Below are 23,681 nucleotides of genomic sequence, written 5' to 3' on the forward strand. Positions count from 1 at the left end.
AAGTTTTTCTCCTCTTTTTTTTCCGTTCGACCATGAAATTGAGTTGTCTTTTAGTTGCCCTTGTCCGATTCCGAAAACGTCAATTTGGCGCTCTTCAGTGTAAAAAAACGAGACTGGACTAGGAAATTAGTATGAATTTTTCAAGAGGTGCATAATGTATTGTGATACGTTCCAACTTTTGCGTAATAACCGGGCTTGTTCGCTATTGTAACATAAATCTCGTTTCTCGTCCAGAAATTTGCTCCTAGAGCATTCCGAAAACTGGCAAGCTCAATTAATAGAACGCTCAAGTTGGAAGCTTGAACTACAGTGCTTGTAAATTACAGTATATTTCTAATTTGCTTTTCGTTCACCTTCTAGTTTAAAAATTTGCATAAATTTTATATTTAAATTTCATTTTTAAATCATGCAATAAAACTCTATTGAATAAATATTTCTAATGCAAATGGACATTAACTTTGTCGATTAAAGTTTTACTAGTTTTCTGGTTCCGCGTGTGAACTTTATATCCTTTCCGTACCCGAGCATTCATTTTTTTTTTTTTAAATTTTCGAAATGTTTTTGCGTTTTTGATAGCCAATAAATGCATCAAAAACATAAATGTCGGAAAATCTTTATTTTTTCAAATTTTTTATTTTTCTTGTGAAGAAATAATTCACTTCATTTACATTTCTTTACATTTTTCCAGCCAAGATGATGCAGGGTGTATGCATTAGCGCGTCGATCTTGATAGAATGATGTTATATAGAATCTATATGTAGTTATATATTATACTTTAAATTCCCGTTTCGTTCTCTTTCAAAATTTTCTCATGGAAAAATAAATTGCGTAAAGTTGATTGAATGCTCCACGAAATGTCAAAATAATATTTCATACTTTTTGCAAAAAATTAATGCAATATAAAATTCTTATGCAAATGGACATCGGTTTTTTTTCGAATAGAGCTTTCACACACTAGTTTTCTGGTTCTGTGTGCAAATTTTAAAGTTCGTCAATCCTAAAGCATCACAGGTATACAAAAAGTGGGCATTTCTTCAATCGTAGAATTACGTATGCATTTGCTTGATAGTTCTTTCAAACCGGTCTATCGCTTTGGGTAATTTACCAGCGATTGAGTTGTGCCGGAAATGTGAATATGTGTACCTAACAGTCTGAGTGCGTATATATATAGTGGTGCGATCTTTATAGCAAATTCTGGGTGAAGTGTGATGTTTGAATATTTGTATTGTTGTAGGCCTGTTGTTGCTCTCTGTGCCGAGACTATTTAACGGGGAGATCAGCTTGCAATCGCGGCACGAAGTTAGGAGCCACAGAAAACCAACTTCATCCGACCGCTACTGTGGGGGGGGGGGGATGATGAAGCTGGGTCTTCGTAATGCGAGTCCATCCCTATAATCACTCGACCACCACAGCGGCGTTCTCTAATAGTATGGAAGAGCTCATGTTGGTACTATAATGGCCGTATTCACCAACACAGTTTAAACTACAATCGCAGGTTAAACTGTGTTGGTGAATACGGCCGTAAGAGTACATTTCACAATGACCATTTCTGGTTTTGGTCAAAACATTATGAAGCATGGCTGAAAAAATCTACTGCCCGACATGTAAAAATGTTGATGGGCACACACACACACACATGAATTTTTTTTCTTTCAACCAAGTGCTCGACTCGAAGTTATATGCGTCGAGCATCTGGTTTACTTGCTGACCATAGTCGGGAATGTAAGTTTTGACGATTTATTCATCCCTGGGTATCAAGGCGGGATCAATGCGCCTGGCGCATCTGTAGATTGAACTCGACTATTTCTTTCGTTGTAGCTGTTGTAAAGCCTATAGTAACTGGCTTTCATTTGGCTAGGTTTTTTTAGCATTAAACTACAAGTACAATGTCTCGATAGGATTGACATCAAATATCACGAAATCGTCATTGAATGAAGCTTCATGTGTATGGCCGCATTCCTTACGGGCGATTTCTTCAACTGATGGAATCGAAATTGAGACCTTATACATCAGAAGACTAATCAGGATACAGTAGCAAGTTTCTCTGTATTTTATAATTCCAGAATTTAGTTACTTTTTTGAGACGAAAATTTCGTTTGCCGTTAAAATATGAGATCGATTTTGCTGGAATTCTGCTGCGATTCGCGTATTTCTGGTCTCGGGTGATGTAAAATCAGGCTTTCTTTCAGTTGATCATTTCATGATCTGCGCTAGTAAGTTCTAGGTGTTTTCATCTGATGGATCGGTTAACTGTGGTTGCCGAGAATCAGTGGTTTTCCGGGGTGCAAAGTCATTGAGATATATATCTGTACAGCCAATTTATCTCAATTCTCCTCTATTTAGTAGGTACCCATTTTAGTCAAATGGCTTGTACGTTGCATCGAGTTGATGGCTGACGAACAGGTTTTATGCTTGGTTAAAATCACTTCCGGCGAAAATGAATGAAATCCTGTTTTCTAAAAAAATATATTATTATGATCGTTAAAAGTAAAAATTGATTTTAATTCAAAGCTTAATATGAAACACAAACAGTTAAAACTAATACTACATCAGTTTCAAGACCATCTCAATGCATTTCAATGCTTTGAACCATTTTTCGGTGGTTAAACCACTTTTGACTGATGTTTTCGTCGAAATTGGTTTTTGATCGGTCAAAATTACAACTCTGCACTACACATACTTTGCCACAATTTTTTTATTAAATTTAAATAAGAAAAAAAAAACTATCATCAGTCAATATTGGTTTTCTTCATATTTATCAACACGTGCTAACATAAAAAACATATGCATAAACTTCAGTCTAGGATATTGCTCTGGAAATATTTCAGTAATGGCGATTTATCACATTAACCAATACGAGCTAAGGATTATACAAAATAGCCGGTAAATATGAAAAATTCTTAGTATACGAACCTACTAAAATGGTCATTGATTGTGAGCGGTTGTATCTATCTATCAATCAATTACCCTCCCGTCATTGTCTACATGATGCCATAATTATGAATTAGGAATGATCTCATGTAATAGAATATTGTGATTATATATATTTAAGGAAGAAGATTTTTTCCTTGGAATAAAACAATGAGAGAGATCTATGGTCTCTTGCCATAATATTTGGCATGGGTCGACCAAATACGGGAGAAATACAATATTGAGCAAACGCAAACTTCTTTGTTCGCCCCATAAATTATGAGAAGTGGAGGCTCCGAAAAAATTTACATGACATCTATATGTAATACATATCTCGTTCGGTATTTGTAAATATATACGAGCATCGCTCCAACTGCTTTTGTTGCGAAACGGATGAGATAGCGGACTTACCTTCGGCTATTTTATGTTCCCGTTTAAGTAATATGCTGCAGGGACTCTCTGGCTTTTCGAAATAAGCTGTATGTTAGCGGCTCGAAATTATTCTCGGTCTACGATAACGATATACTATAGGTCTATAATTCTACAACTACTCAGTTTGATGCTTATGGGGTCCTTATAGTTATAATTTGAAGCTTTTCAATAGTGGATACCTACTGATCTTCGAAAATTATTTAAGTTTCGTGTATCCATTACTCTCACTCTATAACACAGAAAGGACAGTTACACGACACAAATTCATTCACGACATAGGAGTTTGAAAACCGTACACACCCTAAAAGAGTGTTTTTCTAAGTATGCGTCACGGCTCCTTAGGGGAGTCGCCAACCTTTGTCAGGGGCTTCGTGGCAAGCTGGAGATATTGATTTCTATGTCTATCTTATGCTTTGGTTCTTTTATATGGGGAAATATCTACCAAACTATTGTGGGAAGCCGCTGATAAAAAACGTCTGAAACAATTTGATGGACCACTAATTTACAGCATGTGTGGTGCGATCATATATTCTGTAAATATGGGAGATTTATGTGCAGCTATAATATACATACAGTATTTTATACACCACCATCACCAAACATACTCCCGCTCTGTCTCCCTGGAAGAAACAGGTATCATGCAGTATTATACAGAAATGTGTCCCGTATTCCAAGTAATACTCTTGCATTTTTGGCTACTAACTGCATGGAAATCTAGTAGGTATGAAACACTTCCGATGTGTTTTCTATCAGAAGGAAAACTGGTCAAAATTTTTACAAACTTATTCCAAATCATGGCGTTTTTTTTTGTCTAACCGCAGCTAATTTCTCGAATCCATGTTTGGCATACATACACATAATGCAAGTGACAAAGCAGCTTAGTCTCTTTATATCTTCTTTTTCATTTAATTACTTTACTCAATAATGCATACAGAGGTGCGATGACTTTTCATTTTTCAATATATCTAATTCATATCCTAATTGGCATGTCGGTTGAGCTCGAAAGTTCTTTTTTTTTTTTTCTGTGTAAGTCCTTTCTGTTTACAGATATTCTACACTACAACCCGGAATATCATTCTGGGATGATGCATTTCTCCGACGTGCTTGGTTAGGAGAGTGTGGCGACCTTGAATGCTTTGAGACGAAAAGAAAAAAAAAATGTACCGTTTGTGTCATTAATGCATCATTTTTTTTTAAAGCCCAATTCCATAATACAGTATTTATAACCTTCTGTATTCGGAGAATTACATGGTATTTTTTTTTTTTTCAAAAACAGAATTATGCGTGAACAAGTAAAATGTAAATTTAGAATTTATTTCATCTGTAGGTCTATATTATATAGCCGTAAAGCCAGATCACTGCCCCTTCATCATGTCCCGTGAATTTTATGGACACTGAAAAAAAAAAACGTAGTTTCAAGTCCTAACATGGTGATTAACACAGATATGATTGTAACTGATGATGATGCGAGTTGTCGTCACCTCGATGATCCTGCGTACTGGGGCTCCATGGAATGATAGACTGGCTCATCCGCGATCTTTGAGCAAAATTGTGACGTCAGACGTTTAAGCCAATTCATCATTAATATGAATGATGAATGTTATAGCCAATTTCTGTTCATTATCCTGCTTTCTTTCAACGATTAGACGTCACTTTTAATCAATAAGCTGGTTTTTCCCGCTCCTAGATGGAGGACGATGAGTACATCTGCTTCTCTAGTGATCTTAGTTGTAGCCAATAGATTTTCCTAAGGCGCCTGAAAAGGAAAGCAGGCACATCGTCCTTCATCTTTGAACTAAAAACTGGTTATGCCGCTCCAAATGACATATACATTAAAAGAAAGAAGGATTGGGGGGGGGGGGGAATATAGAGCGTTTGGCAGTAGCGATAATATTTTCGTCACACCTCTCTCAAAGATGGTGGATGAGTCAGCCTAGGGTATCAAAGAACTCTGCTTTCTCCTATCCAGCTGGTTTTTTTTTTTGTTTTGTATTTCAATGATTTTCCAGACATCATTTGAAGCGGCGAATCTGTTCTTTGCTAAAAGATGGTTGACGATTCCGCTCCCTTTTATAGGCGTTTTACCGTGAACCTAGTCGATTCCAAATCCATGGGTAATTCTACGGGTTCCCAAGCTTTTTCCCCTCCAGAGCAGTGTAACAAAGAATCTCCTTGAAAAAAACCTTTGTCAGGACAGCCGATCCGTGGCGCCCATGACAAAAGTTGGCGGGCACCGCGGCGCACAATTTGAGAACCCTATGAATAATTGGATTCTGAATGCACCAAGCGATGATGAAATTGACATGTGGATATCTGAAATGTTGCAAATAATTCCTTGGAATCTTAGTCACGCTCGTGTGGATGTCAATAATCTTCATTGTTTGTTATTTCTCTGCATGTACTTTGGCAGGTTTATTTTACGGCTTTATTTTCGGCATCGACAATTTTTATTACTTCTCATGACCGTTCAAGCTGTTCATGTTATTTTCATTACTATTAGTCTTTGCTATTATATACGTAATTTTTTTTGTTCAGCTACGTTAGTCAATATAAGGTTGAGAAGACTGTATGTGAACGGCCATGGCATTGGTAAAGAAAATCCATTGATGAAAAAACCTCGGAATTTTTGACGGAAAAACCTACTTGAATCTAAAGGATAATCCTATCCACCTGTTCTATTTCGTAAGCAAAACATACAAAAATGGTGTGTTTGACAGAACCAGGTGTTTTATCCTTTTTCGTGAAAATTTTCTAGAACTGCAACTGTGTCAATGAAATAGAATATGGTTATGTATATAAATATTCTTTATACATTAAACGAATATTTTATAAATAGTACGCCCTGATAGTAATTGGCCTCGTAATGATCATTCTATAGGAATAAGAACTACAGGTGAATTTCCCCAAGATATTGGAAGCGGTCTATATTCCTTACTTTATTCCTGTACGTTCGCAATGTTATGAGTCAGTCTTGATTGTCGCCCTAATCAAACTATTCCGTGCTAGTTTGAGTTAGAATACATGTCAGAGTTTTCGTAATTGGTGATAGTGTTTTGATGTTGGGCATAAACGGTGCTCGTTACTCGGAAATGTCGGGAAATACTGGTCCATGCCATTCAATGCTACTAGTTAGTAGTCATGCACTAGCGTGAACCTTCAACAGCATACAGCTTTCCACTGATCAAAAGTGGCCATTTTCAACCTTTTTTTTTTTTCAATTAAACATTTCATTTCCTCTGATTAATCATTTTTCATAAATTTCGTTCAATTTAGTCTGCTCGAAAAAAATTTCTTGCAGTATTGTTTGTAGCGCCATCTATCAAGTTCCGATGGTGTTAGATACTCCAAAATGTCCTTTAAGCTCCTAAATAGTCGCAGTGTGTTCTTAGTATTTCGTAGTGAATTGTTAGTTTGTTCTTTTCAGAGAGTTTTTTTTTTTGCATAGGGAAAAAAGCTGCTACAAACTTCGTTTCAAAAAGGAAAATTTCTACTTTAAGGAAGACCAGTGTAATTCATCCTTCGTCGTCTAATGAAATTCAGATCCTTTCTTTATAGCTGACGTATTAAAGCGACGCGGCGAAAAAAACGTCAGCAACATACTGTACCGCAATTTGCAAACAGTACAATGTGAATATATTAAAACCTCTCTTTTGCGGACACCGATGGGACAAAAAAATCGTCCGTAAATCAGGGGTGATCGTTAACCGCGGGTTTAAAAAGCATACTTTTATTATATTGTGTCCGTTAAGAGGGGCTTGTATGAGCTTTCATAGTACCTGGGTTCTACCAAACCTGGCTTAGTACTTGGTTTCCTCGCTTCGGAACTCATTTGTAAAGGAATATGACGATTTTTGTTTGTACGAATTGGATCAGAGCAGATGCGTTGAAATGAAGAAAATATTGCGGGGGCTGAAAGTTGCCCTGTATATACGGGACTCGAACCATTATGTAGAGGGGGGAAAGGGTACGCGTTTCATTGCATATCCATTTATTGGAGGAGTTCATTAGATGGCACTGTCATACAATTTATGAAGACGATTATGCATATCAGGCTATTGACATCGAAAATATATTTAAAAAAAACAATTCATTCGTTTATAAAAAAAATGTTTGATCCTCCAAATACACTCATGTCCATAAATTAAGGATAATGCCAGCTCCGGCAAATAAAGGTTCAGAAACAAAACAAACGTCACTTATTCATAAAGCCCATTTATTAAACAAAAGATAAAGACAAAAACGATGGTGTATGTATGATACCATTCATAAAAACTACGATTTTTGCTCCCTGGAGCAATTGTAAAAAATATCTCCTTTACAAAAACTTACTATTACATGGTTGGTATGATAGTTAATACATTGTATGTCTCCCATGCGAAAAAATACAGTCCGTACAACACCTAGGCATGCTGAATATCAAATTATAGATCTGATCTTGGGGAAGATCACTCCACTCAGCAAGCAATGCTCTCCGAAGTTCCGGTACACATGTAGGAGGTGGTTGACGGGCTGCAACTCGTCGGCCAAGCATGTCCCACACATGCTCTATCGGATTCAAGTCAGGTGAAAATGCTGGCCATTCCATACGGGTTATATCCTCAGATTCAAAGCATTCGTTTACGATGTTTGCTCGGTGAGGACGGGCGTTGTCATCCATAAACACAAATTCTGCACCCGTAGCACCCCTAAACAAACGTACATGTTGTTCCAGAATGATGTCCCGATAAATTTGGGCTTTCATGGTTCCGGTTTGAACATGCAGATCTGTTCTGGAACCCAGTATAATTCCACCCCAAACGAGCAATGCTGCACCACCGTAACGGTGTCGTTGAATGATGTTGTCTTGGTGGTAACGGGTACCTGGCGTTCTCCATATGAAAGTCCGACGTGAATCAGACTGCAAGCTAAACCTGAACTCGTCGGAAAACATCACACAAGCCCACTGTGATGATGTCCACATTGCATGTTCTCTACTCCAATCTAATCGCTGCCGACAGTGAGTTGCCGTGAGCGGAACACATCTGACAGGCCTGCGAGCATATGGACCAATATCTCCCAAACGTCTGTACACGGTTTGCCTTGAAACTGTGGTACCCGTGGCTGCAGATAGCTGACGAGACAGGTCAGATGCTGTGCGCCGTCTGCTTCTTTTGGCAGTTACTGCCAAATACCGGTCTTCATTCGGCGTTGTAACTCGGGGGCGACCTGTACTGTAACGTCTACTGACATTTCCGTTATCTTGGAATCGTTGCCAAAGCCTAGCGATGACACTTTGGGCAATACCAAGTTCCTCGGATACTTCCATCTGAGTACGCCCACATTCCAGGCGGCCAATAATTCTACCACGTAAAAAATCATCCACATGCTTCCTCTGTGTCATAACTATTCGCTTATGGCACTGAGCGCCTTACAGAACTCTTGTGAACAATTTCACTTCTTTGCCACCATTCCTTATATACCCCCCTCTTATATACTCTCGTCACTGTGACGTACTATCGGCATCATCTGGTGGCTTCCTGAAATTTGCATATCATTCTTGCAGATGTGTGTGATAATTCTACAGGTGAAATTTTTACTTTCGATTTCCGTGCGATTCTGAATTATCCTTAATCTATGGACATGAGTGTAGATTGAGCAAGCTCACCAAAAAATGAATTTTTTTTGTGTACGAGCTAAATACTGAATATAATACTGATTTACGTTTCTCGAACTCATACGGAACAATGGACTGATGAGATACGATTCCTCGATATCTGAATCACAAATGGATACCTATATATTCTGTAAGTTCATTGAACTTCGAAATGGAGACGTTCTGTTTAACCAATAAAATTGCACAATCGTCTCTGACTAATCGACGCGATAGCGTGAGAATTTCATTTTCAAGAAAACAATGTGACTTTTATTTACGATAACTTGGAGAAATAATTTTAAAATACTGTTCCTTAAATTAAAGAAATGGAACTGAAAATAATGCATTTCCTTTTTTTTTTGCGCGGGTAACGAAAGAGTTGGAAAAGATTTAACCTTTCACATCAAAAGAAAATTGCCTCAATCGATTTTCGTGACTTTAATGGTTTCTTTTACCGAACCCGATATATTTTCTTCTAGAAAATGGTGTAATCTATAACGACAAACACATTACGCCTATCATAAATTCCAGGTATTGTATTTTTTCGCGCGCTGTGGAAAATACGACGCTTCGATCGCAACAGGTGTGCCAATGCTTGCTTTGCCTCTAGTCATTATCAGTCGAGATAAGATGAACAAATTGTTTGGCACCAAGGAAAGGAGTTTCGTCTTTCATTTTCGATTGTTAATGTTACATTTTGAAAACTTGTCAATGTCAGGTCAAATTAGACAGCTTTTAAATCGTAATGGCTATCGATTCATTTAACATTTCAGGATTCGTTCTTTACCGTTTAATCCTCTTTTTTGCTGAGATAGTGCCGTTTCATCCTCAGGTTGTTTCATCCACTAGATCTCCCTCCCTCCCGTCCGTATGTTGGCATCTTAAAAATGAGGTACGGAGTAGACTCTTCAATACCTTTTTGAGTAAAGAGCACCTGTGCATGTCTATCATTAGAAGAGCAGCACCTGTCACAAGGTTGCTCAAGCTTTAGGAGAGTTTGGGCACGGCCGAAACGTACATAATCGTTTAGTGGGCTATGGTTTGGGTCACTTAATTGGTTTGAAAATGTGTCGCGGGCTCTGGAATTGGACCACGGGTCAATCCGGTGATTTGGAAATGTGTCGCGAGGTCACTTGAGTCATGTGGGAATGCGGCATAGGCCGCTTGAGTGATGTGGAACTTTCGGGTCACTAAAGTGCTCTATAAATGTGCCGCGGGTCACTTAAGTTATGTAGAAATGTTTCGTGGGGCCGTTTGATTGATGTGGAAGTGTACCGCGAGTCACTTGAATGATCTGTAAATATGACGCCGCCTGGCAGTCCAGTGATAAGGGAGCTAGCTAGCTTCTGACTCTGCAGGTCTGGGTTCGAATCCCGGGTTGGGCATGGATGTGTACTAACACTAACAAATTCCCTGGTCAGATCGTAACGATATCTTTTGAATACGTGCTGTGATCACGTTACTAAATTTATGTGGTCTGTTCCACCTAGACCTAGTTAATTTGCACAAAATTAGGTTTGAGGTCGCAGCTACATCAGATGATCCCGAGGTCTTGTGTTGAGTAATGCATGACTTTATGCATTTGCATGATCAAACTATGACAAATATGAATGATGAACGTTTAAAGCTGGTATTACACTATAAAAGTTTTGTAAAAAGTGTTGTATAAAACTTCAAAAATGCAACAAATAAGCTGATCGGTTACATTCGAGCTAATGCAATCGATCAGTTTATTGGTTGTATTTTTCAAGTTTTATAAAAGCACTTTTACAGTGTAATCCTGGCCTAAAACGGGTATCGATCTCGCGAGTGTAGAATCAGGCACATTGAGAGCACTCTTAATATTTTAAAACGCACCACACGGTTATCGCGAATCGTTATTAGCATGATTTTGGACCAGTCGCTGCTGTAGAAAGATCCAAATTTGAAATGTTATCTATTCTTTGGCTTGAAGGGGGGTTAAGACAGAGAGAAAAGGAGGGCTGAAGGGAAGAGAGAATCACAGAACGTGACTTTTTTTAACTGAGGATGAAACAGCACTATTTCGACTTACGGATGAATCGGGAAAGGATGAAACGTTACCTAACCCAGGACCGTCATTTCAACTTTTTCCGGGGGGGGGGGCGGCAAAGCACATGTACTAAATGTATGTATATATATATTCGTGTGTGTGTGTGTATATATATATATATATATATACCATTTTTAGTGTATTTTCAAAAGCCGGGGGGGGGGGCAACGGCCCCCCGCCCATAAATGACAGGCCTGACCTAGCCCATCCTTGCGATGGAATTTCTACTATCTCAATTGGAAAAAATTTCTAAACATTATTTAATCATTAAGCAATTTAAATTTATCAAATTTAATTTAAATTAGAAAAAATATTTGTCTCATTTACCCAATGGATAAATTGTGTTTTTTTTAATATCTTCAAAATATATTTTCCGAATTTGCCAGACAGCCGATTGGTTATCATGCCAGCCTATGCCTTCGTTGAAATCGTAGGTAAGGAATAAAAGCGTCTTCGTCCACCTACGGCTAAATTATTTAGCAGATCTCAGTAACAGACCTGCCTTTAAGGGCGTGTTTGTGACAGGTGCGATCACACCACCTCCTACGCTTTGAAGGGGGAGGGGGGTGTACTCACATAGGTAAGTTCACGTAGAATAATCGGGGCAGTCTTAACGCATGTTGGTTCAATCTGGGCACAGCTAGAGGGGTCTCGTGATAATGATATTTGGTACTATGGTTTCTGTGAGTAGGATAATTCGTAAGCAAGCACTTTCAACTGGGTAGGGTGCCCCAGAGCGCAACTTTCTTCAGCGGTCTACGGTGCTCTTAAAACGGCTGAAATATCTGTTTAATTTAGAGAATTTCAGGAGTTCCATGTATATAGGAATGACATGCTTTAAGAGAGTGCGAGCCACTTCATTGGTGTGCCACGGGCAACTCAAATTATCTAGAATTGTGCCACGGGTCACTTGGGTGAACTGGAACTGTGTTGCGGGTAACTTGAGTGATGTGGAACTGCGCTTAAATGCTCTGGAACCTTGCCACTTAAGTGATCTGCAAATGTACCGCTGGTTGCTTAAGTGCTCTGTAATTGTACCATGGGTCACTCAAGTGGCTCGCAACACATTCCCAAATCACTTAACTCATGTGGAAATGTGTTATGAGCCGCTTGTGTGAACTGTAACTGTGCCGTGGGTGACTTGAATGACGTGAAATGGTATCACGGGCAGCTTAGATGCTCTGGAACTGTGTCATAGGTCACTCAATATGTCGCGGGTCATTCAAGTCCCCATCTATTGATGGGGCTCTTGGTTCATTTTTAAAAATTAGGTTTGAGGTCACGGGCCACTTCAGATGACTCCGAGGGCAACATTCGGCCCGCGGGTCATAGGTCGAGCATATATGCTTTAAGGCCATCTTGATTCAAACCACATTTAAGTACACACTATGCAATTCATTATTTAAGTAACGTTTGGAAAAATGTCAAATGCAAAATTTCTTTGCTTCGGAAACAGTCGTGTCAGGGCTGGCCCAATACGTTCCAAAGTTGGTCATGGGCAAGTAGTGTGACCCCTCTACCATTGGCAATGATTGTAAAATGTTGAAGGCTGGTCGAAGAGAGCGACCTTCCAACCTTCAACATAAGTCAAAGAAGCCGCCTTTCTTTCCGGTCTTCCAATGCGCCTGGCCTCACATTGGTCTAAGAACGCCAACAGTCACAATACGAAGAGTGTTCTGGAAGCAAATATTCGCGAAGTAACATTGCTTTGGAAGGAACCCCCTTCTGCCACCTATGAAATAAAACTGTTACAATTCTTTGATTGAAATTTTGCAACCGGATTTTGATAAATGCACCGCATAAAAAAATGACATTAGTTGCCGCACACGAGAAAAAAAATATGGTCCAAAGGGGACTATGGGCTACAAAAGGTTTGGAACCACTGCAAGACAATATAAAATTACATCTTAGAACTGGAATTTTTTGCTGTCACCTATCAAATAAAACTGTTACAATTCTTTCATTGAAATTGACTTTTTTATTCGTTGCATTAATCAGATACAGTGAAGTGTTACATAATATTTTATAAGCAATAACATTATTAAAATCATTAAGTTTGCTTAAAAATTTTAACAATTGATTTTTGTTCGTGATAAAAAAAACAGTAAAATTTGCAAAATGTGCCTTCAAACGGCTGCCTAACTACGAAGGTACTTTGCTTTAATACAGGAAGTTTGTTGTTTGTGGACAAAAGTAACTAAGGAAGGCACCATTTTTTCATGGTGGATGAGTTTACAGAATATAAACGTTTAGAGCCTGACAATGACTGAGAATGCCTTTCGTATATACAAAGTTTCTTGTTGCGCAGAAAAAAAATCCCTATATTGTATAAGGTAGAATTTTGTTATGCTCAGATTCTGTGGGCTGAGAAACAGAACTATGCAGTTGAAATGAAAGACAATGTGCCTCCATTTAGAAAAATCCCTCATCTAGAAAATCATTTCTAATCATTTTTTTTCCTAATCTGGGGAAAAAATGTTATAGGGCACACTTCATGTAAGAATAAATTTTTCCCTCTACCCGCGAGCATCTCAGTGCTTAATATAACCCGCCTGCACCCTAGAGCTAAAACTGAAACTTTAGGCGAGGATCCTCCCCTATAGTGAATTTATGGTGAAAAGAAACAGATTTGTCCCAGGCCCGCGTGCTAGAGCCCAGCCAGCCCTACCCTACTAGGGACCATGGTGCTCACTGAAACCTTTGAGGAAAGATGTTTGATTTCGTACTCGGGAGATATTCACCGACAGCTAAGATGAACACCCTATGATTTAATAATTAGCATCATAATTATCTCAGTTAAAGCCACCTGTCGGAGTTCTTGTACGGGTGCTTTTCTTCTCGCGGTGGTTATAATCAAAACTCTTGATTCGTGAATATGCCTACCAATAGGCTGATGGGACTCCAACATCGTGAGTGAAAACCAGGCGTTCAAGCCCCACATCTCGCAGTAGGGCACCTATGCTGAGATTTTTTGGTGCCGCCCCAGAATGCCTGCCTCCGCTCCATTTGAATCCGAGGATGTCTGTCTCTGCACTATTCGCAGCTGAAGATGTCTGCCTTCGCTCTGGCGCGCAAAACGGTGGGAGGGGGGGGGGGGGCACAGGTACGATCACCTCTACCAAGAGTCAAATAACACTGTATGGGGAAAATTTGACCCGTAAAATACGGGATGACTCAACGAACTTACGGGATCGTCCCCCCCCCCCTCCTGACGCATCGTCCTGGATCCTCACCTGACACGATTGCGGCACTGGTTTAACGTGAATGGATAACATTTATACGAAGAAAAAATTGATGATGGTTACCACACACACACACAGAAAAGAAACATTGCATGACCAGAGACACCAAAGTAATTCCAAGGATCACCAAAGCTCCAGGGATGAAGCCCTTCTCCAACTAGAATGAAATATTACAGTACATATGCACACGGAAATGAGAATTCAGTCGGAAATCCATTAAAACGACAAGCATTTATTTTTTTCTTTCATTCCTTTATCATATCCACGATTTTCGTTTCGTATAATACGTATGGTAAAATATATTGCCAAGAGAATGGGTGTAGGAAAGGAAAATTTATCGTGTCCGGACGTGTACATTGTATTGTATGGCATCGAATCACGTTCTAGCTCTCGCTGTCCATTCTTCCAGTCTAATCAACTAAATGGCCTTACTTTAGAGCAGTTGCGTATAGAGAGAAATGCTTTTTTTTGTTCTACTCCACTGTGTGTGTCCTTCTAATATTATATTTTTTTGTTTTATGTATCGATAAAAGACATTTTTCAATAGTAAAGATTTTGAAATAATGCGACGTTAGAGTACAATGCATGTCTGAATTTGAAATGTTAATATATGTTTGACTGCATTGACTTCCCTCGGTATAATGTCTTATAAGCGCTCATTTTACTTTTTTGTATTGGTATTCACCGGAAGACCGTGAGTCTAAGGAATGGTTATCATAAAATAATTGCATTTTAGACCGTTGAAATATGTTGGAATTATCGGAATTATGTTGCGTGGAGTTTTGTTTTATGAGTGTCTCCGCCATGTTGTTCGGGGTTTGATGTATCCTATTTTAAAATATTCTACTCCGTTGAATATTCTACAGCTGTTGAATTTTTGATTCGTGATTGCTTTTGTATCGACGGAAATCAGTCCATCGTGAGTCTGAATTCACGAAATGTCTTACTACTTGTAGTCGTGAGCTCTGCGCTGTAAAATCTATTCTATCGATTACGGTACCACGGTTTTTTTTTACAATTGCTGGGAATATTAGAGGTTTGCATAGGCGTGCGCAGAATTTGCTCGAGGGAGGGTTTTCACTTTTTTTCCCTTACGAAGGATGGTTTACGTGTTTTGCTGCAAAAATAACACTATAATATTGCTTCTCCCCCCCCCTCCCCCTTTGCGTACGCCAATGGAGGTTTGGCCCCTCCACACTGGGAAAGTTTCATCTGGGGATCTTTGCTTCACTCAGGTAAGGTCAGGTATGGGAAAACAATACGGCCGGATAAAAGAGATCCAGAAATTTCGTCCCCTGTACATTCCCCCCCTCCCGGAAGTTTCGCCCTGACATTTCACCTACCGTGAGTGACCGAGTAGTAAATGAGTGATTGTATGAGGGACCATATGAGTGACCAGGTTGGTGACCATATGAGTGACCAAGTTGGTGACCGCATGAGTGACTCTGTCCGAGTGAGTGACTGCATGAGTGACTCTGTCCGAGTGAGTGACTGCATGAGTGACACTGTCTGAGTGAATGATCAAGTATAAGTGAGTGACTGCATGAGTGACACTGTCTGAGTGAATGATCAAGTATAAGTGACTGACTGACCAAGTGAGTGTGCGAGTGACCGTATGGTTAAGTTGATCATTTTGATAATTTTTGACGCACCACGGTCATTTTCTGCACAAGAGGGCTAATTAGATCAGGACCTACAATTTATCGCCGATTCCGAACGGCAGGCTTGTTTTTTATACTCATCGAGAGGTTGGTGCGCTAACCCCTCGATGGGGTAGCAATTTTTTGCTGCGGTCGAGTCGCCATTTTTTGTTGTACCCCTTTGTCAGGAAAGTTTTCTGTCAAGGACGAACCGGGTATAGAACTCGCGACACCTCTAAACATCCTTCGGGTACTTCAGGCGAGTATCTTATCGACCGGGCTACCGCGCCCACCGTATGGTTAAACACTTGGTCACTCATCCAGTCACTAAATTGATGTCCGAGTAGTGCACTGGTAAGATGCTCGTCTTCCACCACGAAGGTTACCGTCAAGGTCCACGGGTTCGAATCCGAGGGAAGCCAATCGAAAATAAGTGCTTCACTTACCGATAGATGGCGCATTCATTTCCCCATCTAACTCTACTGGTTGGAAATCGCCGTATGGCGATATGACTAGAGTTGGTGTGCAGTAACTCGATCACTTATACGGCCACTCACACGGTCAACGCAGGCGAAACGTACCCGGGACGGAGAACCCTCTGAAATGTATGCATGTCTCCCGGCAAAACGAGATGCATTTAAGGCCGGTATTACTCTGTAAAAGTTTGATAAAATCCCTTTTATAAAACTTGAAAAATCTAACCAATAAGGTTATTGGTTACATTCTAGAAAATGCAATCGGTGACTTTATTGGCTGCATTTTTCAAGTTTTATAAAAGGACTTTTACCAAACTTTCATAGTGTAATACCGGCCTTAGACATGAACAGTATTTTAAACTTCAACACTCCATCGTTCTCCGAAGACGTCCCGATTATCGAGCCATCATTTTACACCGGTTTTTTCTTCGGCGTTAGCGGTCCTTGAAATCGACTTGAAATAAGAACTTCGAGGCACTAGCGGTACCTTGAACTCTCCCGTGCTTGCGAAAAAGATAGGTTATCCAGGGTGAGAAATTGGAAGTAATGAGTTGTGTCGTCGTCTCTGGTGAAGGACAAATCCTGAGATTTTCTCACGAATTTTAATCGGAATTTCGGGATTTAAATAACGTTGTAACTTTTCCATGTGTCTTTTGAAATAGCGATTTTAGATTAAGCTCTAATATATATCGCATTTATTTTTGCTTTTTAATTATCCTTTTTGTTTCGTTTCAGAGAGGCAGGCCGCTACGTGAAGACGCTATGGAAGTCCGTCCGCGTTGGAGATTTCGTTCATCTTTCCAACAACGAGGTGATCCCAGCTGACCTCCTGCTGGTTCGGTGCAGCGACGAGAATGGCTTATGCTACATAGAGACGGCCAACCTGGATGGCGAAAGCAATCTGAAGCAGAGAGAAGTGACGAGATGCTTCCTAAATAACAGTGTACGTAAATAAATTTTATGCATGTATTATTTATATGATATTGACGGCCCAGTTCAAAAAAAGGTAACTCGAAATTCCCTGGTTTGAGATTTATGCAATTTTAAAGATTAACTTTGTGTGGAATTCGACTCAGATTAACCCATTCGCTTACAAACGATTGGTAACATATTCGGATGACCTCTATTTGACGAATCGGTGATAAACATTGTAACGTTTTCCTAACCTGACCGCACGTTACAAAACGGAAAAGGAAAATAAAGTAGAAGGGAAAAAAAACAATAGAGTTTAAAACAGTGTAAAAGATAAGGGGCCATTCCAGTATTACGTAAGCAGATTTTCAGCCATTTTTGACCCCTCGCCCCTTGTCAGCAAAAGTCAGCAAAACACCCTGATGATTCGCCGCCCTAGATGATTCTCTCATTTTTTTTTGTTCTTACCACAACAAATGCATAATATTATCATAAAAATTTGTATAAATGCATAATAGATGGGGACCGTTTACAGTATGACGTGGGGAGCCCGCTAAAGATCCCAGCCTAGTGTCCCTACCACCGGATGTGGAGGCCATGGGTCCCCGTGCTGTGCTCGGATGAGACTCGTGTTTACGTGGCCCTGAGGAGTCCCGTAAGTACACGTAAATTCTGCAAACCAATAATCTTCACCTGTAATCCAGAGATACACGGGTATGGGGTGGGGGGGACTAGAGATGTAAAATTATCGAGAGTAATCTTTTGGAGAATATTCTCTGCTAGGACTACTATTATAAATAACTTCAGAATATTCTTATAAGTTCTTGATGAGAATATTCTCCTGTTATTTATAATATAGTTTCATATAATATCCTTGAGAATATTCTCTGGAAGGACTACTTTCATAAATCACTGGGGAAAATATTCTTATAGAAAATAATAAGAATTATTCTGAAGTTATTAATAATAGTCCTTCTAGAGAATATTCTCGAATATTCTCCTCGATGAGAATATTCTTCAGTAATACCGAAATCTTTCCAGAGAGTATTATCAAGAATATATGTAATAACATGTATTTCTGAATAAATCTCGATAAATAACTTGAGAATAATAATAATTATTATTTTTGATAGGAATATTCTCTAGTAATTTATAATAGTAGTCCTTTGTCCTTATCTCTCTTCCTGTTAAGAAGATGGGTATATTGAAGTTTGTAGACCACAATATTGAAGTTTGAAAGCCTGAAAATTAAGCCAACAGGGCTGAATCACACAACTTTTAAAGAAATGTCAGTGATACAGAATTTATAAGTGTAAGTGCATTGAAGTGAACAACAGTTCTGTATCTTAGAATGAAGGTGATTATATAAGAATAGCTTCCTTTATCAAACAACTTTGGTTTAATTGCTTTTGTTTTGAACTTATTTCTGAAAATTTATCTAATTGTAAAATAATTTTTTAAGGTTTCAATGTAAAGATTTCTAAAATCTTTATAACCAAACTTTTAAAACCTCTCATCATGACCTGGAGAATATTGAGAATATTCTCGAACTAAAAGTTGTCATTGGGGGTGATTACATCAAAAATTGTTTTGTTGTAAATGTTTCAGGCAATGAAAACTGATTTATATTTCACAATATAAACAAAATTAGTAAAAAACTTGTAATTATTTAAAAGAAAAATGAATATTCTCGATTATTCTCCAATTTTTACATCACCTCACATCTCTAGGGGAGACATTGCTCCCCTCTCTCAGCGTCAAAGACAGAACCGACTGATCTAAAGTATATGCGTATATATATGAATTGACATCATGATGCCCCTCTATAGTCCGTTTCAAGTTAACTTGTTGCTATGGCAACAAAAGACTTTTAACCGATGTATCGATGCGCGGCCTCGGTAAGATATGGACGATTTCTAGGGTATCGCACCAAAATGTCGTTGTGGTTGCTATAGATTTTTGGATAATGGTAAAAAATATTTTTTTCTAATTTAAAAATTTCAAACGAAGAAACATCGGTTCAAAACGATATTTTTTCAAAATCATTAAAAAAAATTAAAATATTCTGTATAAATAGGGTGACCATACGTCCCGTATTTCCCGGGACAGTCCCGGTATTTTCTGTTTTTTTAGCTGTCCCGACTTTTTAGCAAAAGTGTCCCGGTTTTTCCCGTATTTTGCATGAAGCCTACTTGAATTTTTATTCTTTATTGAAGTCAAAGATTGAAATTATTTTCAACTTATAAATTATATTATAACTACAACTATAAATGAGTATATGAATCTCCCATATTTGTCTTAGTGAAAATTTTTTTCGGGGAATTCATCCACTGCAATTAGCAGTAATGCTGCATTTCCCGCCATTGTGATTTCTCCGTTATTTTAACAATATTTGGCGACTTTGTTCGGTTTTGGCGTCATTTTGGCGATAATTGGCGATGTCCCGTATTTTCCCATATTTGGAATCCCAATGTCCCGTATTTCTGTCGAGGAAATATGGTCAGCCTATACAGTATGAATGATCATCATAAAACTACGATTTATGGGAACTTTATTTTGCGGCGAAGGAATACACTCTCTACCTTTCTCTCCACTGCAAAGTTAACCTGAAACGGGCTATAGTCAGTCTTGGGTGCCAATGTAAACCTGACGTGTGTCTGGGTGTCCACGAACACTGGGTGATGGGGAAAACAGCCAAACTGGTAATGTTTTAAAGGGAACAACTAAGCCGTTGTTTTCGCACCATTCGCAAAATACTCGGGGCCAGTCCCTGCTCCTAGCCGCTGTGGTGGTCGAGTGGTCATAGTGACGGCCTCGCGTCGCGATGTCCCGGCTCCAAGGTCGCCAGTAGTGGTCGGTTGAAGTTGGTTATCTGTGGTTCCCAACTTCAAGGCGCGAATGAGAGCCGATCTTCCCCCTTTAAAAAGTCCCACCACAGACAGTAACTGACCTACAAATGTAATTCAATCATAACACATCACTCACTTCTGAAATATAGATGGCAGCACTGAAAAAAAATCAAACACATCACTGTATGCGCGTGTTTTCTTCCATCACGCCGGATAGCGCCATCCATTTGTGGACGTTGACCAAGCAAGACTAACTGGCTTAATCAAATAATAGTTTTCTAACTGAAATAGAACCAATTTTTTAATCCAGCACTACAGCACATGCTGCCGTCTGCAAAATATGAAAAAAATTACGCATCGCAGTATGTTGTTTGCCGCAAGATATCCACGCACACTTGTTTGACGCTTCTGACTATATATGTGGTGCCCGTATTCCGGAAACCAGAAACAATTGCGGCGAACTTGGAAACCTAACCGGTAATATGTGTGTCGCATAAAATTTACAATGAAATAGGCAATAAAGCCGGGTTTTCCTAGGAGCAGGTTTTACATTGTGCTCGCAGCGTGAAAACGTTGATTGGTCAAAAAACCTGAATTTCAGGTTTTTAACTAATCAGCGTTTTCACGCCGCAAACGGCGCAAAAGTTCTACTCCTAGGATCAAAAGTGTAGAAGTAGAGTGACCATACGTCCCGTATTTTCTGTACTTTGGCCATCCCGACTTTTTTGGCAAAAGTGTCCCGATTTTCCCGTATTTTACACGAAGCCTACTTGAATTTTCATTCTTTATTGAAATCAAAGATTGAAATTATTTTTCAACTCATAAATTATGTTATGATAAATAATAACAACTATAAATAAGAATATTAATCTCCCACATTTGTCTTGATGAAGTTTTCTTTCGTGGAATTCATTTTAATCCACTGCAATTTTCAGTAATACTTCATTTCCCGCCATTGTGATTTCTCCGTAATTTCAACAATATTTGGCAACTTTGTTCGGTTTTTGGCGATAATTGGCGATGTCCTGTATTTTTCCCGTATTTCTCTCAAAGAAATATGGTAAGCTTATATAGAAGCTAAGTTTTTCAAGCTATGTTGTTTTTTTTTACAAGGTTTCTCATCACTAGTGTTGCCAGCTTTTATCCTCCCAGTTAATACACGCGACGACATAACGATAATACACGCTTTTTTTCCCCCGCGAACCAATACCTTGAGAGATAGATGGCAGCACCCTTCAAATTACAAATTCATGCGCGGTAGTTCTGATATTTATTTTGGAAATCGCCTGCATCTGTGCAGTGATGGTAACTCGTGGGAAATTTCCCATATTCGTGGGAAAAATTGGTCAAAATTAGTCCATATGGGAAATTTCTTGGCGTTTGTGGGAAATTTTGAAATTTGGTCAAACAAAAGAATTTCTGTTGAAAAAAATATATAAATGCCAAACAATGCTTTTCTAGTGTAAAATAATTGACTACATATTTCCACCGATAGATGGCAGCAAAAATTTAGAAATGTGTGGGAAAAATTTAGTCAAAAGGGAAATTTTTGTGGGAAATTTTGCTTGACGGGGTTACCATCACTGCATCTGTGAAAGCTCTGTATAATTATTGCCTGCATCTGGGACAGATGTAGCTCTGCAATAAATCAATCAAATTAAATTTTCCAGTGCTTGTCCATTTCTGGGATGGTTACAATGGGCCCCACATCCTGGATGGAACCTTTGACGGGCCCCCAGACCAGACTTTTCACGGGGGCCCTTCTGCACTGAATTTATAACAGGAAAAAAAACAAAATCGTCCCGGATGGGGGGGGGGGGGGTGTCAGCTCCACCCTTGTAGGAGCCATGATTACTATACAAGAGTACAAATGTGTCTTCGTCTCTGATAATAACCAATGAAAATTGTATTTAAGGTAAATTTTGATGACTTCAAATATTCTGATGGTACCTTGTGAATTAGCTCTTAGAAATTTTAAAAATACGGGGCAAAACAAGCTTTACCAGTAAAGTTTTTCAATATCAAGTATAATATATATTCCATTTTTGTCTTTTGCCGCAATTCGACAAGCTTTGTGTCAAGATATATTGAAACATAAAAACAGGCTCTGTTAGATTTGGTACATTTCGATGGTTAAAGTAGTTTTTGAGCTGTAATCATGGAATTGCACGATGTTACATTTTATAATGTATTGAATAGCTTGTAATTTTCCAACTTCACTTTTTGTAAATTAAAATGATAATAAATATGAGGTTTTTTTCAAAATTTTGTATGCCAAATCAATATGTAGGGTGAATGTGACCTGTTTCACCAAACAAAAGGAGTTAATAGATCAACCCAAGTCGAACATGAAACACCCTTCCAACCCTGTCCTATCTCAAAACGTTTTCGAGTTATGGTGGATAATCGATTATAGAAGAAAAATGTGTCGAGTCTGAAAAAGACCCGAATGTGTGAAGTTTTTGAAAGACTGACGCACAAACTAAGCACATATTTAGAAAGAACAGAAAATATGTATCCGATAAGGTAAAATCTTATAAGGTGACACTCTAGGATTTCAGTGATGTATTGCAAACAAAAAAAGTTACATTTCTCCTTAACTAGAAAACTGATATGGTTTATTGTAGGTTTTTTGAAAGCTGGTATAAAGGCCAAGTTTTTGATAGATTTTGACTGATTCCAGCTGGAACAGTGTTTGAAGAATTGAAGATTAAAATTTTGGCAACAATTTGATTTTGAACTTTGCCAATCTTTCAGCTCTTGTAGCTTGCCAATAAATCCAAATATTTTGATGGAAAAGTTACCTTGTACACTTTTTCTCCTCTTTTCAAATATGTGATTAATTTAGATATGGGGTTTTCAGGAACTTCGCAAATTCGGGTTTTTCGGACACAACACATTTTTCTTCCATAATCCACCATAACTTGAAATCGTTAGAAATATGACAGTGTTGGTAAGGCATTTTGTGTCATTGTCTCTATGAAATTTCCATTATCTAAAGTTTGGGCAATAAGCCTATATGGAATGACTGGCCGGTCGTGAATCGGCTAGACTTTAGATTTGGACCGAAACAGTATGCTATATATGTATATGAATGTATGTGATGTATGTATATATATGTATATGAATATATGTGATGTATGTAATATATATGTATATGAATTGTTTATCATTGTATTTCATTCATATTGTTTGAACTGAATCATTGCATTTTAATTGCAGGGGCACACATTCCATCCGTCCACGTATCAGTGTAGAATAGAATGTGATCCCCCAAATCATAGGATATATCGCTTCAATGGTTGTGTGTAAGTCTATTTTTCTTCATGCATTAGCCTATATTTAATAAGAATAAATAAATTTAGCTTATGTTAGATTGATGCAGTGGTACCAACCTATGGGCAGCAGAAGCCCTAAGAATTGTGAGTCACCATGTAAATTTTTCTATGAGGCCCCTTTTATTCTGTTTAAATATAATGAATTCTTATTTGAGTAAATTTTCTCTAACTTTTCTATA

At 38.5% G+C, this 23,681-nt stretch overlaps 1 protein-coding gene across 1 annotated transcript in view; it reads left to right on the forward strand.

Moving 5' to 3' along the window:
- Positions 1-23,681, forward strand: part of LOC149088515 (phospholipid-transporting ATPase VA) — a 104,123-nt gene that overhangs the window by 57,691 nt on the left and 22,751 nt on the right. Inside the window, exons 3-4 of the mRNA XM_089248044.1 lie at positions 17,139-17,346; positions 23,387-23,472. Coding sequence (XP_089104170.1) covers positions 17,139-17,346; positions 23,387-23,472 — 294 coding nt within the window. The remainder of the gene's footprint in view (positions 1-17,138; positions 17,347-23,386; positions 23,473-23,681) is intronic.

The sequence above is a fragment of the Pholcus phalangioides genome, unplaced genomic scaffold (genome assembly GCF_987345545.1).
Source record: "Pholcus phalangioides strain wild (caught in Gottingen) unplaced genomic scaffold, Ppha-v1.0 ptg000003l_1, whole genome shotgun sequence".
NCBI classification, from domain to species: Eukaryota; Metazoa; Arthropoda; class Arachnida; order Araneae; family Pholcidae; genus Pholcus; species Pholcus phalangioides.